This window comes from Trachurus trachurus, assembly GCF_905171665.1.
Source record: "Trachurus trachurus genome assembly, chromosome: 2".
NCBI classification, from domain to species: domain Eukaryota; kingdom Metazoa; phylum Chordata; class Actinopteri; order Carangiformes; family Carangidae; genus Trachurus; species Trachurus trachurus.
The window spans coordinates 6,880,527-6,900,795 of NC_139914.1; the positions used below are offsets into that span (position 1 = coordinate 6,880,527).

At 41.4% G+C, this 20,269-nt stretch overlaps 1 protein-coding gene across 1 annotated transcript in view; it reads left to right on the forward strand.

Annotated features, from left to right (window-relative positions):
• The window catches only part of LOC310997178 (interleukin-1 receptor accessory protein-like 1), a gene marked incomplete at its 5' end in the record, with an annotated part of 194,573 nt that overhangs the window by 172,539 nt on the left and 1,765 nt on the right, over positions 1–20,269 (forward strand). Inside the window, 3 exons of the mRNA XM_083986841.1 lie at positions 6,223–6,368; positions 9,959–10,102; positions 15,783–15,953. Of these exons, the coding sequence (XP_083842967.1) occupies positions 6,223–6,368; positions 9,959–10,102; positions 15,783–15,953 (461 nt within the window). The remainder of the gene's footprint in view (positions 1–6,222; positions 6,369–9,958; positions 10,103–15,782; positions 15,954–20,269) is intronic.

Consider the following 20,269-nt stretch of genomic DNA (forward strand, 5'->3'; position numbering starts at 1 on the left):
TCAAACCTGTGACCATGAGCAGCTTTAGAAAGCGTTTGTGTTTCTGTGTGTTCATGGGCAGTGAAGAGGCTCGTGTGCATATAGTGGGTGCCGACAATGCACGCACATTCAAGTTTTTCAAGTGCTTATTTTTGTTGTGTGCCACCGCGTGACTCTGTCTCTCTGCATGTTTTTATTTATTTTATTTTTTGTTCCCATTTGATTGTGCACCAGCTCAAACCCTCTCCCTGACATCATTCCACAAGCTTTTAGCTTTGAAATGGAAATTAATCACACAGGAGTATTCCCTGAAGGACTGCCTGTTAATACATGAAATGGAGCTTTTGGCACAATGTTTCACCACTGAGATTCAGAGTTGATATAAAATTTTGTGGCTGTGGATCTCAGAGGTGAAGACCAGAGGAAGTGTGGTGCATGGGCAGGCAGCACCTTTTTGAGCAGAAGTTCAAGAGTAAAATGTATTTTCTTACACTAATTACCACTCCTGCAGATATGTTTAGTGTCTGTCACTGACTACTAGTGCTGCATTTTACATTCCAGACAGACTGACAATCATCTGAGCCTCGACTCAAGTTTAAACATTTGATATTTGATGGTTTAATGGAGGAACTCTGTGCAGGAGTGGGTGGGAGTCAGAATCTCAGTGGCTGTTTATTGGCTGTTTATATTTGCCAAGAGTTTGATGAGGGGATCAGTCACACTCGCATGTCTGCACAATAAATATGAAGATGTAACCAGCAGAGGTTTATCTTAACTTGGCATATAACTGAAGAGGACTAGGGCGGCTCTGTTTAGCATACACACATTAGTGATCAATCTGCTCGTACTCACAGCAAAAATGGTCAAATTGCTTTTATGTTTTGTGCCTGATGTTTTAAAGCAGAGCTAATTTTACCAGTCCACTATACTTAGGAACAGATAGAAAAAGGAAATGTATCAGAAAAGTGGAAGCTACTGCTTAGATCTGTCATTGTTAACAATACATACAGTCAGAAGAAATGCAAACTAAAGTGTTTTACCACCACCACCATGACAACATGGTGCAGTTCAATAGTTCAGGTGTCACATTGAAGCTGCTGGGAGAGACTGTACGAGACAGATATGTCACAGTGCCTGGAGATGATGATGGGATGCTGTGTGATCCTGCTGCAGCACGTTCACAGGAGGTGTTGCTGTACATGTACAGTAAAAGTCTTCAAGCTCATGTCAGATTATTAGTTTAGGTTTGAAATGAATAATGATGTTGTAATAATCTGCCTTCCAGCCACAGAGCTGCTTGCTCTCAGCCCGGCTCTGGTTTTCACAACCCCTGCTCTCATGTCTGTGTAAAGAAACTGGTTTTAGGTCAAAGGATCGACAGCAGATCTTTGTTAGTTTTACTGTTTAAAAAGTAAAGTAACAAATCCAAACTCAAACTCACAGATGTTTGTCAAGATGACACTGAAGTGTGTTGTCAGTGAGTCATTGTAGTGCAACAGTATCCTCGCTACACTGTCAAGGATCCTGGTGCACTTTCATTTCCTTCCAGTTACACAGCAGCAGCTTACCACAACCCTTGACTTACGTATACACACAGCACCTGCCAGATATTTGTGTGGGAGACTTCATGCTTCACGATTCCTCTTTTTCAGCTTCGCACACTCCTGCTCCTGTTTATCTCCCTCACCCATATACAAACACACACACCCCACTCAAAACTTTCCCTAACTATGATGAGTCTTTTTGTAAAGATTGATTTTTTTTTCATTGCTAAGACTGTGTTTCAGCTCAGTCCATGTTGAGTCACACATGAGTGCCACCTCTTTAAAAAGCCATCAGCATGGATCTATATCCCAACCTTGTGGAGCCCCATGTCTCTGGCTGACTGGCTGCACGATGGAGAAGGATGAGTGTTAGAAAAGCTCGCAGGAATTAGGAGAAAACGCTCAAATTGTTTCCCTCTCACATACATACTAACACCAGCCTTAATCCAGAAAGTCACCTTCATGCTCCCCTGCAGATGATCATCTTAAAAACTACTCCTTCATAATTAGTTTTTATAAAGCAACCAGTCCATGTAACTACAAAAGATTACCTCTAATGGTTCTTTATTGTGCATGGTCAATAACATAAAATTTCACTGCGAACGTTGTTTCTTCTCTGTATGATACCAATTATTAGCAGCAGCTTGTGAAGGGAATATATGATACACAAGATATATAAGATATTACCATGGCAGCAGTGGGTGAGTTGCAGTTTGTCTCTAACTCCCCAACACTTCTTGATCTGATTTGTTTAGCCTTTTCATTGATCAACAAGCATTAGATGAGTTTTTATATTCAGAAGCTCCGCTGCAGGCAGTAGATGAATGCCCAAGTGACACTTGTACCTTTTCACACTATTAGCTCCATGCATCATTAAACAGAGGTTTGAAATAGCGGCAATTTTCGCAACCTTAAAAAGATTATCTGCACATATATCATTCATGCTTTTGCACAGCAGCCCAGCAGGAGAGATTTACCTCTGTGTTGTTTTCTTTGGGCCACAGAAGTTTGTTACAAATGCTTTAACCACACTTTTTAAGTATAATTGGGTTTATTTAACCACTATGATTACAACTGGGGTTTTGTACGTGTGACAGGAAATGCTTAATCATTATAAAAACCATTCCATCCTTGTGTGAAATGGTTTCCACACCTTGATTACATTTCGTTTTATTTCCACATTCATTCAAGATGGCACTTTTCTCTCCAGTGTTTTTTTGGGGGGGCAGAACTATTTCTGTCATTCTTAATGTGAACAACCGAGTGCAAGAATGTCTTCCTGAAGAGGCTGGCTGAAAATGTGTGCCGTCATCCCCATTATTTAATCATTTAAATTGTATCATGTCAACCTCCTCTGTGACAGCTGGCTTTTCAGTCCTGAGTGGGGCTGTTTAATTCAGGTATAAGCACCTCTGATTCTGTGCAAACTGCTTGTTTTCAAATGTTACCCAGGCTCAAGTCTGTAAATATGCATGAGAAAATCAATGTAGACAGCACAGAAGGGACAAATGTTGTTATTCAGGAAATGATACATGCAATCCTCTGTTTACCAATCCATGTTGGTGTGAGTAATTAAAACAACATTGTTCCCATTAGTCACCAATATCAGCATCAAGCATGATAAAGATTGTTTAGGTGATAATTATACTGCACTTGATGAGCATCATGTTACTGTAGCATTGTCATTGTCAGCTCCAGTGGGATGCAGATGTTAGCATGCTGATGTTAGCATTTAGGTCAAAGCACAGCTGTGTCGAAGTTAGTTTCACAGAGCTCCTAGCATTGATTCGCAGTGCTTTCTTGTTAATACAGAAGTCCTCATAATTAGTCCTGACAATATTATCTCTCCTCTGACAGGCTGCAAATAGAGGAGTTCTTTTTATCCATACCTCAAATTAAATCAATACATCTGCAGCTTCCGTTTATACTTCATGGAAATGTTGCTTGCTCCAGCTCTGAAACAAACAGATCATCAGTTGACCTTTTTGAAAGGTTTTTTAAACATATTCCTGTATATTATACTGACAAAATCCATGCTGTCTAATTTCTAAATTGGATGCAGCTTTAGTTTTGACCTCAGATTATTAAAACTCCTTGTAAAGAAGAGCACCTAAGTTGTTACAAAGTGTTCACGTTGACATTTTGAGTGTTTAGCTTTGTCATGTTTCTCTTAGCTACACCATGATGCTCTCCTTAAAGACACAGATATCTTTTTTTCCTCACTGAACACTTGGCAGGGCGTTGTGTTAATTAGTAGAAGAAGATTTTTCCCAGCCTCCTCTTTATTATCAAAGTGTCACAGTGTCCTTCCAGTGCAGTTACTGTGGTTATATAGAGCGGTGGCTTCTAGTGTTTTGTTGGTTGACTGAGCTCTGTTTAACAAAAATGTCAAAAGAGCTCTTTTTTCTCTCACTAACCCTGGTGGCAAAATGTTTTGTGATAGGTCAGCAGTGAAGTGCATCATGACAGTCGCACCATTATCCCTGTACCAACATGTCACAACCAATAGACATCAAGGCTTAGCGAGTCAACAAAGGAGTTTTATAAATGGGAGAAATCTGTCACGACTCAGATGACGCTGGCTTCGTGTCAGTTACACGCTGTCACCTCCCACCTTTGTTCTGCACTTTTGCTTGACTGATCAACTGCACTCAAAAGCTGCCACCAATGGCAGCAGATTATAAAGTTTGGAATCAAACCAGGGCTCTTCTGTGGTTATCTGCATATTTATGATTTCAAAGAGGTGTAAAGGTACAATATAATGGTATGATACTGTACCTGGAGGACGTCACACTGCGTTACAGTTTCTCAGAGTTGCACTCGGCTCAGATAAAAGTTTATAACTCCAAGGTCATGATTTATGAATCTAGGATGCAAACTGTAGACACAACTCAAATTTCCCTGGGGCATTTGTTTTTCAGAATAATCCATATTTTATTAAAGAGTCAATACTCTCGACTTATGACTTTTTGACCGCCTGCAGTCTAGAGTTATTGTTTTCCATAGTTTTTTCAATAGTTTTTTCTCTTCTGTTATTTTTATTCTTTATTTTTTGGTACACCGATTCAAAAAATCTGATTTAACACTGTTGTTTTGAATCTGCCGTCACAGGGTATACCTGCATATTATATACGTATATATATATATATATATATATATATATATATATATATATATATATATATATATATATATATATATATATATATATATATATATATATATATATATATATATATATATATATATACGTATATATATATATATATATATATATATATATATATATATATATATATATATATATATATATATATATATATATATATATATATATATATATATGTGACCCAATAATTAAGACACATGTTTAGTTTATATATAAAGAGGTGTTCGGGCAAATGTTTGAAGTCATGTTGGTGTGAAAGCTTTATTGATGTTGACCTCATTTTGCCAACCATGAGCTCACATGTGTATGAGCTGTATCAGAACCGGTGGTTCCCCTCCACCAGAGGCAACTTCATGTTCAACACTCGTCTTTGGCTCAGATAGTTAATCCTGCTTTCATCAACTCCACAGCTCCACAAAAGCTCAGTATTGTCTGACCTGTCTGAGTCCAAAGCAGATTGCTCCCAACGGCTGTAACCATATCTACTTTTTCATGCCAGACAACTACTTTCTGCATGTTTTTCTCGAGATGAATGGCTGGGAAATGAAAGCAGCAGACTATTATTCCTGCACTCTCTCAGGTAAATTACCAAAGTTGGAGAGAATATTAACAATCTGACAGTTCCCTCCTTTGATGTATTTACATATTGTGTTACAGTACTGGAGGGGTTTTCAAATGTATTTTTCAGCTGACTTATTTTTTTATAACAGTGGTGTCTAAGTCCTTTCCCAAATTTTAATTACTACATAATTAAAGCTTCAGTAATTCATATTTTTTGAACAAATGACCTTGAAAGCTGTTTTTCATCATGACAAACCCACTTCAACCAACCATCAATCTCCATCATCTCCCTTTTACTCACTTTCACTTCTTTGGAGCCTTTGACCTCTTCTCCATCAGGTTAAAAGCTTTGAAAAAGCTGCTGCCCGGTACAAAGAGAGAGAAATACAAAGTTAAGAGCTTTCTGCTGAAAAGAGAGAAACATTGAACAGCTAAAGAGTCAAACTAAAGCTTTTTTCAGGAGCAGGAGGTTAGGAGGTGTGGACCAGTAATGGACACCCAGCAGTTGGACACAAAGGCAGCTCCAGATGGATGATAATGCAGCTGTGTTTGCCAGCAGCATCAGATGTTGTGTTTATGCCTCAGTTCTGGTGGTATTATGTTTTCAGGTGCATAAATCCCATTCTCTTGAACTCAGTGTCTCAAAAATACCTGTAGGGAATTCTTTGGAATTGGTACAAACACTCTCTTGGACCCTCAGATGAACTGATTTGATCGCTGTGACCTCAGAAAACACATTTTTGCACTTGTCAAAGTGATGTAGTGGCTTGATGTGTCCCATCCTGACAGGGGCTTCAGTGTTGTGAGCTCAGTTCATTGTTTTATTTGTTCAATCTGTAACAGTCCACACTCTCTACTTCCTGTGTCTCTGTTAGTCCAACTCAAGGTCATTGTTTATGCGGATATTGAGCTTCAGGTGATTGCCAACTATCAATCTTCTCTGTTTTTTCTCTCTCTCACCCTCTGCAGGGCAATCCGTGAGCACCTAGGGGAGCAGGAGGTTTCCATCTCTCTCACCATCGACTCTCTGGAAGAGAGCGATCTGGGCAACTACTCCTGTTATGTGGAGAATGGCAACGGACGGAGACAAGCCAACATCCAGCTCACCAAAAAAGGTGAGGCCAGCCCACACACACACACACACATCAGCGCAAAAGATGAAGAAAGTTGTGTTATTCTAAGTATCTTTCTGACCATGAATATAAGGGATCAGTGTGAAAGCCTTGATATTTAATATAGGGCTGTTTCAGCTCTGGAGGTGAAAAACACCATTTAATACCACAGGCCTTCGCTCTGACAATGAGTGACTCGCTCGCAGCAATTTACTGAGTACAAAGAAGAACAACTAGTGGGATTCTGGGAATTGACCAGTTGTTTCTTGCCTCGGGGAAGAAAAAAATGGCACAGTATTATAGATAGTCCAGAGAGCCGATTCATCCACACCGGCCAGAGGAAGCATTCGTTTGCAGAGAAGGAAAAAGCATTTTTGGGAGAGAGGCAGCCTTCGATGTTATGATGGCAGACAAGCTGTTTAACTGTCTAGCAGTGACCTCCTCCAACACACACACAGACACACACAAATCCTCCTTTGATCGCTGAACTCTCAGACATCCTCTCATCTTTCGTCACCAGCCTCTGTTGCCCTCTCCCCTTCTCCCTGGTATTTTATCTTTGGGTTTTTCCTCTTGATTTCACCTCACAGAGGTGGAGGAAAGGAAGGCTGTTTGATGATTTTAATACAGATGCACACGTTTCAGTGTGGTTATATAAGTGATATAGTTTTACATTTTTTAGAGAGGCTAAGGGGGGTCTGTGTAGCCTTAAAGTTGTCAGTGTTGAATACATTTACATAGTAGATATTTTTCCTCTCTTTTAAGCTTGCAGCTTTGGATCCAGCTTTGATGGCAGCCCAGTTCCCCTCTATTTGCTATATTAAAGCAAATGCTGCACAGTCGAACCTCAGAATAAACCGGAGAAGATTAGCCTGGTCCTCACAGGATGGCTGGTCGACAAGAAATTGACCCGTTTCCATGTTTTTATTTGCTGCATCTGTGTTGCGGTGCAGTACAAGGCCGGTCGGTGTTTACGCTGCTTTGAAAAAAGCGTCAAAGTTTTCTTGCTTGTCTCTTGAAGCTGTGAAAGCGGCACATGACACTCCAAGTGAATTTGGTCGGCTCAGCGTGAGAATGTCTGTACTCCCTCCCTACTCGCCTCTGCTTCTTTTCCATGCACACACACACATGCAGATGCTTTGAACGATGCAGCATCAATCAGAATACGTCTTCAGTTGTATGTATTTTAGCATGGAGATGTGTCCTTCTTTACATTTCTTGTAAAACTTCTTGTAGTTGAGAAGTTGTGATTCTCCAATTGCCTGTGGCCAACTTTTTTGCCATGGTAACTTCTACTCAGATATTGTATTTCTCTCGCAACTGCAGCAAGAACACTGACTAGTACGAAGCTTCATGTGCTGAAAAATAATAACATGTGGATTCTGGGGTTTCACACTTTCTCGCCTGCTTCCCTTTCTTTTATTTTACCATCCAACCCCTACTCTGCCTTTTTCCTCTCCCTCAAAAGCCCTTCCCTAGACAGAGATTCAGAAATAGAGGGAGAGGAAGGGTGATGAATCGCCCGATGCCATGTGGCTCCATCAAATCCTGCCTTCTAGTCGTCAGGAGCTAATTTGTCTTAATCTGTCCCACTGCAGCGGTGCTACAATATGGATGCCAGGAAGAGAAGAATTGGCCTCCTCCACTGTAATCTCTGCTACTTGAGGAGCAGCTGGCTCGTTATACTGTCCAGATATCTGAGGCAGGAGGGCAGAGTGGATGTGGAGAGGACTGTTAGGAAGCCAGAAATGGAGTTTCTTGGTTGTGGCTTCCTGCCGTGCTTGTTAGCCGCAGCACCTCCTTTAGAAAAGCAAACTAATTCAGGCTGAGGGGAGAGAAACTCAGACAAGAGGAGCACGTCAGAGGCTCACGAGGGAAACCTGCGTCCGTGCTGCCATGACTTTGCTTACACTTTTGTTTCCATACGTGTCCGTCTTTCTGTCTGAGAGTTTTGCTGAAGGTTGTCGCCTGGACGGACACGATGAAGCGGCGCAGGCCGTGCTCGTTAGCCCTCCAGAACATCGTGCTTTATCATGGGAGCTGTCAGCCTGATGGCCGCTGCAGTGGGATGGGCATTGCGCACTCCAACAAGGTTAAATGGGCGGCCGTGATGGATGGTGATGCACGCGAGTCCTCTCCATCCATGTTTATGTGTGCGCGTGGCATTGCAGCAAGTCCAGCCTTTTACCGTTGTCCATTAGTCAGCCAATGAAGGCTGACCACCGGTATTTTGTGAGTCGTGGCCAGGAGGAAATGTAGAACTGCAAAAGATGGAGTGACATTCTGATAGAAAACACTGTAAGAAAGTAAGAAAAGCCTTGAAAAATAGACAAGATCATGAAAAGATAAAGTAAACGACTTGATTTTCAAGGCAAGGTACTAGACCATGGAGCCTAATGGTGGAGTCCATTGTCCTGTGGTGTGAAAAATCACCTCTCACCCTGCTGAATAACTCCAGTAGTCTGGCCTCCACAGAATCTCTCCGTCCTGTGGACCTTCTTAAAAACAGAGCAATTCACAGCTTCAACCTGAAATATCAACAGTGAAGTCCAGTAGGCCTGTGAATTCAGCTTCTACTGACGCTTTTTCATGAGTTCTCGTCAGGCTGCAGTGATGACAGATGGCCAGGAGAGTGGATCACTTCGATCTGTCAACGAACAGACAGTTGAGCTAACAGCCGGGAGCTTGTGCTCACCTCGCACCTCTCTGCAGCAGTACACACATGTAACCGATCTTCATAAGTGTGGCAGTCTGATCTGTCACAAGCTGTTGTTGCTCCGCTCGCCTCAGTGTGAGTTTTTTATTATCCAATCAAGCCAAGAGGCATTAAGTGACAGGTATAGAAGTGGCTGTACTTTCATTCCAGTGGGAGCGATATGTCACCTGGATACAATCCAGCCGCACTGACAAAATAAGTAATGAGGAAAAATGCAGAAGGAAAGCAAGAAAAACTGATACATACAGAGAGTGGATGAATTCAGTCATGGGAAATGATTAAAAGCCATTTTCAAACAAACGTGGCGCTACGCTGAAGTCATTTCACAATGTAGAGTCTTGTAACAGTAGCTGATACATCTTATCCATCATGCTTTATTTCTCAAGTACTGATGGACTGAGGTTGGATTTAGCTCAAAGTCAATCTGATTTCTGTAGATGTGGAGCCAGGCTGCGTGTGCACAAGAGGAGAGAGAGAGAGACAATAAAGGAGGAGGTTATGACTTGACACTGTACCACTTGTTGAGTTGAAGTGGAATTTTAAGACCAGTGTAAAACGTAGTCTCACAGAATCAGATATCTGATTCAAAAGATAAAAATGACAATGAAAATGTAGTTAAATGATTTAAAGCCAGTTTCATTAAAGAAAAATCTAATCATAAAAAACTAGAAATAGATCATGAATAATGCAAATCTGACATTTTGCAGTAACTGTGTAATCAATGGCTGAAGAAGTTTACATGTCTGCAGATGCCCTTTTCCACACTTCACTCATCTGGTATGACTTCAGCTGTCCCACAGTGCCTCTTTTCTAAGTTGCATTAAAACGTTCTCTCTGTGTCTTCCTTCCTGTCACTGTGTTTTCAACACAACAGCAGAGCTCATGTACACGGTGGAGCTGGCCGGAGGTCTGGGAGCCATCCTGATGCTGCTCATCTGTCTGGTGACGCTGTACAAGTGCTACAGGATCGAGCTCATGCTCTTCTACAGGAACCACTTTGGCAGCGAGGATATAGATGGAGGTAAGATGAGATAAAGTGCCAGACATAATTTACTTTACAGCATTATATAATAACCTCCCATAATCTGAGATAGCACAGTGTTTGCTGTTTGGTGGAGGATTTCTAAAGCATCCTCCACTGCTGTGAAAGCAGCCTGTCTTTCCTCTGTAGGGATTAAATCCCAAATCCCAAACCTGAGCAGTATCAGTGCTGCTTTGCACACATTTATTTTTACTCAGAAAACACCTGGGCTATTTTTCATATCTTGAAGCTGCATGTGGCACTATTTTTATGTAAATATACATCTGTTTTATCACTGCAAATGACACAGTGGCTGCAACAGAGGAGCCTCCCATAGTTTCTAACTCATAAAATTCTGTTGTCAATTTCAGGGAATCCTCTCAACCCAAGAGAAACACAAAATCCAAAATGTTATGCAAATTGTTGTGTAAACTGTCTCCGTAACTGCAGCTAACAAGTCAACAATCTTTGATGTGGCTCCCTTTCTTCTCACATTTGCATCCTCGTAAAAACTAATCACGAAGCGGCTTTGTAAGAATGTTCATGCTGGGTGTTGTACCCTGACATCACAATGCATGACTTCTGGGTAATGAAGTTTGGATTTTCAAACAGTCTCTCCTCTCGCTGCGTTTCGGAGCCTGAAACGGGAGCAAAGTTGCAGAGTTTAGACTTAAAAGAAAAATGCAGCCTTGATCACCTCAACACTGTGAATGCTGTTGCACCTTGTGATGTATTTTACTATATTTCCAGGTTGTTGTGTATTTTTATCATCACATATGCCCATCATGCCTGTCATCAGTTTCTCAGACTTTCCCCAGGCCACATTGATTCAGTAAAAAATAATAATAAGTTTGCTCGACCGAATCCATGCGTCCTATTGAAATAATCAAACCATCATTTGAAAGGATTAGCAGTCATTCAGGTACTACAATACAGGATTTTAAAGCTCTGGGAAGTTTTCACGGCGACAGTGGTTTTATCTTCTGTTGTGAAGATAACACAGTAAACAGTGAAACAGGGAGGCTGTGTTTTTTGATGCAGCACTAATCTCGGTCAAAACACAGCCTAAGTGGTACAATTACCCTATTGTTGAAGGGGGAAGTTGAATCGCTCTTGCTGTTGATCTCTGTAACTTAAAGCCCATTATCCTGAGTTACTGAAAAAGGTTTTAGGAAATGGATTTTTATTTTTTTGACTAACCAAAGCAAACTCCATCATAAAGCCATCTCTGAAATACATTTAAAAAACACATATTTCTGACAATGAACAGAACCAGTGCATTAAGGAAAGCAGTGCATGAGCAAGAGTGAACGCTAATCAAAACACAGTCCCCATACTAGACCCATCAGCAGTAAAAAAAAAAAACAACCTCCGATTGGGCCTAGTGGATGAGTCTTGGTTCAAGAATGCATCAAACTAAGACAAGGAGCAAGTTTTAATTTGATTCCCCTGTAATGAGTCTCTGAAGCACCAGCGCTGCAATGAATTCAGGGGGAATGAGATTAGTTCGGAGAGGCTGAGGGACTGTATGCAGAGGAAGGAGAGACAGCAAGAGAGTTATGAGTGTTGAAAGGTAAAAAAGTATTCAGTGCCCCTCTCCTCTCCTCCTACACTCCTGGCTCTGGGTAACTGTGATGGCTGCTACATCAGACATTTCAGTCAAAGTCATTACCTCTGGCTGCGTTGGGCTTCCGGCCTCAGAAAGCTAAGCTTCGCCATAATGGATGGCCCAGAGACGGTTGTGTTAAGAAAGGGAAGAAAAAAAATGTGGAGCCTTGAACTTAATGCCAAACAGCAATTGTCTCCTTTAATTGTGCCACCCGAGCGAGTGCTTGGAGAGAGAAACAGATTTTCAATTTGTTCTCCAGTATAAAGGGGATCAGGTTCAATAAGACACAGCACGCTGCCTCTAGAGCTCTCAGGAGACCCCTGATACTTTCCTCCACGCCACAGTCAATTAGAGCACTTCACTGCCACCTCTGGCACGCACACTTTCTTCAGTGTGCACGCACGCACACCGCTGCTCCCTAAAGCGTCGGAGCACCAGTGACAGTTTGCTGTAGAACGTGGATAGGCCGGCGTAGAGGATGGGAACAGCAAAGTACAAAGAAGTAAACGGGAGCCAAGCTGAAAATGGTTGCCAGTCGAGTGGAGATAAAACAGTCACTGAGCAATGGCAGGAGGTGGTTAACTGAGATCCCATCTCTATGGTAACCACTGCACTGACAGGGAGAAGTAGCTGCATATAAGTTATAGTTGCGCACACACATTTTTCATCAATAAAGCCCTTAAGCCAGTGTGTTGGATGCACAGAAATGTTGTTATTTTGCTCCAGCGTAACTCTGCCAAGAAAGTGGTGTGTCTCATTGTGGCCTCGCAAAGTACTAATTGAACACCTGCCTGCCTCTTCTGCCAGATGTACAATTGTAGGCTTTATGTAACAATAGGATGGACTGTCAGCTATTTGTCAGCAGCGCAATTTAGTTAAAGACCACTCAGTTGTCACATTGTGTGGGTGTCAGTGGAATCAATAATAGTCTTCATGATGACAACAGCCGAGCAAGCTTGTCAAGGAGGTGGGAACTCATCAACGCTCTGCCATAAATACGAATGTCAGTGTTGTCAGTGCGGCGTGGAATTATGAGGCTGCGTCTGTGTTGGGTGTAGTTCTGCAGGACTGAGCGTTGTGAGTTTCACATCACGCACCCCGCTTCATTTGCACGTTTAAGATGCAGAGGTAGCATCACGTGGAGGCTCGTTTGTAATCAGGGGGTCAAGTGGTGTCTCCATTTTCCACAGTGATATTGTTAGAAAAATAAGACAAATGGAGAGTTACAGTTTCACCACATCAACTCTGAGTGGGTGAGAGAGATGTTACAGATAAAAATAAAGACGCTTTATGTTCAAATGAACTCATATTCATCTCTCAAATCTAATAAAAAATCCAATCTGCTAACAATCACACATTCAGAGATAACTTAAAGTAACCGTTATATCCCTTTCCTAGCAAGATTAACTAGCTGTGATATTCTTAATTTTATTTCTTCCGATTTTGATATGCAAATATACATATCTGCATTATGTCTAATTAAACATAAAGTACATGCACAATGTCCCTCCCTACTATTAGTACACCAAGACATAAAGTTGCACTGTCTTGGATTTGCAGCATTGTTTATATATATACACAGTATATATAAACTAGCAACTGAGTGTATTTTCAGAAATGTGTAAATATATGAAGTCAGAGCCCAGAAAATCAAACTGTATTCAAGCAATGCACCAAGATCCAAACTATGTTTTAAAACAAAATTCGATTACTGCATCTCATGGATAGTCTACCTTCCACTGTCTGATGCAAACCCATATTCTTCAGGGTAAATTAGATTATGGAAAACAAAATGATATGTATAAAAAAAATGCTCTGTTGCTCATTAGCAGTCCGCCCCATGTGCTTTTGTAGCTCCAGAGTTAAGTATGTGTGTTACGTTCCAATCTACTCTCCATTAAATGTAATGGAGCCCAGAGATATCCCAGAGATTACGCCTCCAACTCTCTTGCTGCTCTCCAGCGTAAGTTCAAGAGTTCACAATCTAACTGTGGGCTCTCTATTCACATCTGCATATTACCCCCCACTACCACCACTACCACCACTGCGTGCATTGGTGGTAGTGTCGAAGTCGATGCCTTTGCACTCGGCCTGTGGGACAGAGGAGCACAAGGTGTCGGATGTGGTCATGGAGGTGTGCTGGATACACCTCACTAGTCACTCCTCAAGATGCAAGGAGAGGGTCATTCCTCCTTAGAGATTCACCCTCTCCCTCCCCCTCCGTTCTCTTTCTCTCTCTACAAACGAGTGAATCAGCTCCACTAAAATAGCCCTTGATCTGCCTACACAGCTTTTGTCTAAAAGCTACCGCAGAAAAACAGAGAGGGAGATTTATGTCACCACAAAGTAGAATACAAGCCTTAGAGTTAGTTATACTAAGTGATTATGAGGTTACATTTCAATTATTTCTTCATGTCTCTGATGTTGTAAAACAAATTGAATGTTATAAAAAAAAATGTAAAATGAATTACATGGTGTCATGTAAGAGCGGTGAATACTTGCCAAATATCAAGATTATACCCACTGGGATGTGAGTGAGTCTTGTTGACAGGCTCAAACCCAGAGAGAGGCAGAAGTGGAAAATGGAAAATGGAGAGGGTTTTAGATGCTGCATATATGAGATGCTGAACTGACATTTTATTCCATATTCCCTCCTCTTTAACCCATGTGCTCTTCATCTTCTTCTTCTTCTCTTGACCTGACATCTCATCCTCAGCATCATCTCCAGTGTCTTGACAGGTCAGACACGGCCTCATGTCTCCTGTTCCACCATGAAGGAGTCATAATGAAGAGAGCAGCTCATGCATCCAAACCTTGCTCCTGTCTCTAATGAGTTCACCTCAAAGACTGTGTTCACACTGCAGCTCAGTGTCCCAGCTCTGATTCCACTGTCCCTTTGTGACACAGAGACGCTGGTTTCAGTGAATAAAGAAACACATAGAATCTGATATTTTCATTTCTTATGAATGTGACCTCAAAACATGACTTGCATTGTATCTGATAGATGGCTGGGAAACTGCAGCTGGCAGAGGATAATATTCCTGATTTTAAAGAGACAGTTCATCAAAGTTAGCAAAGATTAAAAGACACAGTGCCTGGCTTATCTCCCACCATTTAAATTATTTGACCAAAACTGTGAGGCTTCATTCGTGACTTTCTCCACTCGTCATTCTTCAAGATCCCTGGTACCTGACTGCAGGGATTTGCTACCATTTAGTCACAAGCATTAGTGAGGTCAGGCCCTGATGGTGGGCGATAAGACTTTGCTCACAGCTGCTGTTCCACTTCATTTCAAAGGTGCTGGATGGATTTAGGGTCAGAGCTCTCTGCAGGTTCTTGTCTCTACCAGGCTGGCTGTGTGCATAGGGGGTTTAGGGATATGTCTCCTCCATGTCCCACCCTCCTGCCTCGCTGCACCAGCCTGTGAAGAATCATCAGTCTTCTCACTTTTCATGTTTCCACTCAATCCCTTTAAATCTGTCGTCGATCATTGTTTCCATACGAGAGATGGAGCCCCACCGTGCTCTGACCTGCCGGGCAGTGTTGGGCATTTAGCTCAGGCTGGAGTCTAATTTGCAGCTAAAGCAGCTACTGGCATAATATAATTCATCAGTGGGGACAAAGCAGTAATGAAAAGCACTCAGATGGGCAGAAGTGCTCAGAGGTCAGTGTAATGGAGGCGTCCTGCCTCACTGAAGTCTCCCACTGAGCTCTCTGTAGAGCAGTGTGAAAATGGATAGCGAGCATCAGGAGTACAGCAGGGAGGAACTTTGCTGACCAAAGCAGGAAACATTGTAAAACATACACACATTTAATTGAAGCAAAGTGGTTTTGGGAGCTTTATAATATCCATACAAGAAGCGATGTTAGTATTCAAGGGAACAGACTGGCTTTTATTCAGTTTGATGAAACCAAGGCTTTATTTTCTCTCTACGTACCTGCCTGATATCAGGGCTTATAAAACCAAATGAAAAGGTCTGTTTGAGGGGTCTGAGGGCAATAAAACTCTGCTAACAGACTCGGCTGAATTATCTGGTGGATAAAAGGACCTGTGACATTTCTCTCCCACAGACAACAAGGACTACGACGCGTACCTGTCCTACACCAAAGTGGACCCGGACCAGTGGAGCCAGGAGACCCGAGAGGAGGAGCGCTTTGCCCTGGAGATCCTCCCCGACGTGCTGGAGAAGCATTATGGGTATAAACTCTTCATTCCAGACAGGGACTTGATCCCCACAGGAAGTAAGCTCTCTCTCTCACGGCGATGTCAAGTTGTGTCGAATGTTTTGTCACTTGGTGTTGCTCGTGTTGTCAGTGCAGTGGTGAAATGGCTTGTTTGTTGTTTTCTGTTTTGCATTTGTGTTGTGGCGTAACCCGTAAGACCATTGTTGATTTAATTTGATCATTTAGATATTACATCTTTTTAACCACTGGCTGAGCTAAAGTGGATCAGTAAGCTGAAAGGAGGCATGTAGATTTTAGGAGAATATAAGGAAACCAAAACCAGAATGTCAATATGTTGGATTATTTCTGGGGACAAGCCCCCACTTATCATTCGTTGCTCACTGTGCACTTAGTGGTAATGCAGACATCATATCAACAGTTCTTTAACCTCTTTGAAATATTTGCAGTCCTAAAAGCAGAGCTGCTCGTATGTCAGGGGGCTACTTCCACAGTTAGGAAGCACACACATTGCTGCAATAACAAAGCAAAGAAAAAACACTGCTGTCTTGTTCCTAGCTGGTCTTTAATGCTGCATGGACTCGACAGAGTATCGACCACCGAAGGCCTTCCACAGATAAAGCTAAGGAACAGCATAGCAGCGTCTGGAGCGTCTGGTCTCATGTGCTGTAATTAAGATTACAGGAAAAATAGTTAAGGTGCAGAGAAGTGAACCAGCAGTTAAAGTAATTGATAAGTAGTTAGATTAGACAGCTATTTGTAATGGAAACACAGTGAAGATAGTTTAAGTAATGACATTTGATAACTGAATGTTTTGTTACAGTTAAATAGCATCCATTCCTATGAGAAGGTGTAGTATAAATAGATCTGACTGGGCTGTCCAACCAACGTCCCCCCAATGCAATGCTTCTAAAACCTGTTGTCCAAGTGACTGCCCAAGGAGGGTGTACATCATAATAAGAGTACTACAATTCTCTTACTATGCTGTAAGAAACACAATAGTTTTGATGATTGTAATACCAAGAAAATGGAAATCTTAAGGATAAGTACATATAGTTCTGATAATAGCAGCACTCTGCTTTTCCAAGAAAGATGCTCCAGATGACAGATAATCCTCGTGAATCTGAACAGACTGTCACTTGGAGTTTGCTTAAGAATTTACCAGTGGCAAAAAGTAACAAAAGTATGTGATGTGCCAACCTTTATTTCTATTTATGCTACTCTAACCTCACATCTTACTGTAATGGGGATATTCTGTTCTCTACTTTATGTAAATTAACTTTGCAGTTATGGTCACAAGTTCCACCTTAAGTTACCGGTTGTTATTTATAATTCATCTTCTCCTCCTATAAATATGGAACATTGTTATGGATCATGGATCATGCTGTTCAGAAGTAAATAAACAAGGCAAAATGTGCTCCACCTCCATGAGATGAAAAATTAAAATTCTGCCTGCACATAATGCAGTAAAATAATACACCGCTAACACAACTCCTGGATGAGTGGGCTCACTTTCGTCATCTCGGTAAATTATGGAGATGATAGTTTACCCACTCTCCTTTAAGTGAAGAAGTTTTTAATGCAGCATTTTTTTAAATACTTCTCCCTCCACAGGGTTTAATCAACTAATTCCAAATTGCTCTGAGATTTTCAACATGTACAGCAGCTAATCTGTAACAAAAGCTGACGTCAGTTCCTGCAGTCTGACCTGTTCTTTCAGAAAAAAACAGAACACTTGGCCTTATAAATACTCACCAGAGGTCTGGAAAGGGTCTGGATTTACCATTTGTCTCTTTATTATACTATATATTATATATTTGAAGGGCATTATCCACACTATGTAAGGCCTGTGGGAGGAATAATACATATGCAGCATAATTAGTGGAAGGAAGCAGCCTATTATTATTAGTCCGTGTTCCTGATCCAGCTCCATACAGACTCTACCTCTGCATGCTGCTGTGTAATGTACAAATGAAAAAGCTCTTTATGCATGGATATTAATGCATGTTTTGCTACAGTATATTTCTAATGGAGCCTCTCACCATGCCCCATGCTTATCTTTGATTAACTCATCACACAGATGAGTTTGATAATATCATTATGTTATTAGCCTCCATTTGAATACTTGCATCTGCCTGTCTTCCTGCACATACCGCCATTACTAATTATGCTCCTCTTCAGTGGCATTGTGCCAAGATTATAAACCGAATCCCTTGCTGTGATTATGTGCTCGATGCGGGGGGACTGATGTAATATGGGAAAAATGGCATAAAAATGCAAGGACTGAGAGGAATCTAAAGTGTGTCTGCCACTACTGCAGCCCAGTGACACAGCTCACTGTGTCTACGTATAAACATTAGCTCCCACTGGGAACGCATTAGCATCTCAGTCAATATGATGAAGTATAATCCACAGCTATAGATAAACACAGTTTGGCCATTTGGGGTTTCAGCACGTGTCAACAATCCTTCTCCTGAGCGGCTGATATGTGACGTGTTACTCCTGGATTGTTATGCTGGATGTGTCAAGTTCCTCACCTCAATGACAGATTTCTTATATAACTAGTGTATTTTTAACAGCAACTGTAGGACTCGGCTGAACTCCTTCCGCCAAAGTAAAAGCCTTTTCCTTGTCTTTTTTATGCTACATGTCCCATATTAAACTGGAATAAACTGTTCAGCGCCATTACCGATTCACAACCGCCAGTGGATCACCAGTAGAGAAACACAGTTTATGCCAGAGCCATGTCCCCACATTGACAGAACTGTGCTTTTTTTATGCTTCTCTCTAAATCTTTTGATCACACTTTGAATGTAAATATCTATGTTTAGGTTTCACCAATGATCATTTCCAGGATGACACAAGACTACTTAGAGGTACTTCTTCCCCAGATTTTAACTCTCGCGTCAACACACACTGACAGACTTTTTCAACAAGTCAGTAACTTAGAAAATGAACACACTTCATAATAAGTCATATCCGTTGTTGCTTATGGCATTGTTGGTAGTGACTTCTTTCTATTTATGCTTCATAGATCAGTATCAGATCAGCTATTAATCTTCTTACAGAGTGATATTTACTGATGTCTGATGCATAAATGAATTATTCATCAAGCACCAATACAGCCCTGAGCTACAACTTATACAGTTTTTATAAAACATGACTTATTAAAAAGTTTTGCTTTCATGAATATTCACATGTTGTTTTGATGAGTGGGGTTAAAGTAACGGAAATAATGAGAATGTTTCGCAATGAAATTAACCAGTGTATGTGGTCCCAACCAGTCAGGCATCATGTACTCTGATAACTTCAGACCCACCACGATGATATGAAACAGAAACATACAGAACTTCACTGTGTGTAGCAAAGGACATCATTCATTAATGCAACCCATCACAATCATATCAGGACGTGATCAGAACAGAGAGGCCTGAGCGGTGACGGGGAGCTGGAGAGAGGGGGGGGGGGGGGGGGGGGGGGGGGTTTGAGTCTGTGATACTGTGGCCCAGTGGAGTTGTAACTGAAATGTCAGAGCCTCCAATCTGCCCTCAGGTGTAGCTGTTGCTTTATTGGAACAAATGCTGGTCACTGAACCTGCCAGCAACTAGATCTGAGCAGGTTTCAGCTGCGTGGAAGTCGGAGCCCAGCGTGTAGCTCGTCAACTCACAGATAAAATATGACTGACGATGTTTACTGACGGACATAAGATGTCGTTCTGGCTGTTTAGCACAGGCGTCGTTTCAAATGCTTCTTTTTGAATCTTCTAAAGGTTGTACAATACTGCTTTGCTAACAAAACTTTCATGCACACATTCTTTTTCCAGTAAGTTGAATGTTTTTATGCAGTTCAATGCATCTTAATGGGCTTTTCAATTTAAAAAATTTGAGATAAAACTGTAGAGTGAGAGCAACAGTGATTTTCTGCTCCATGTAATTTAGCATTGATTTTCTTTTTATGCAGACGAGAATCAATTATTACACTTGCAAGGCTTTGATTGTAAAGCTTGTGAGGTCTCTGAAAGGAGGAATTTAATCTATGAAGCCATAAAGTGTTACCAGACAGCACCCCGAGAGGGCAGATTTAGTTTCAGTGTAATCAATTCAAAACATAAAATGAAACGACAACTCATTAGCTAATTATAGAGTATCCATTTATCCATTCTAGTTTGTTTTATTCATGATAAGATAAAAGAAAAATTTGTTTTTGCCTGATTGGTTCAACACAAGCGGAATAGGCCGACACCCTGCAGAGGAGTTGTAGCTCCAGGGGCATTATGGTGAATTACAGTGTGAGGACCAATTACCAAACAGCAGAGAGATTGACTTGTCGTGTTGAAGTGAAGAGTTTATTCTGATCAGGTCTGTGATGGTGGACGT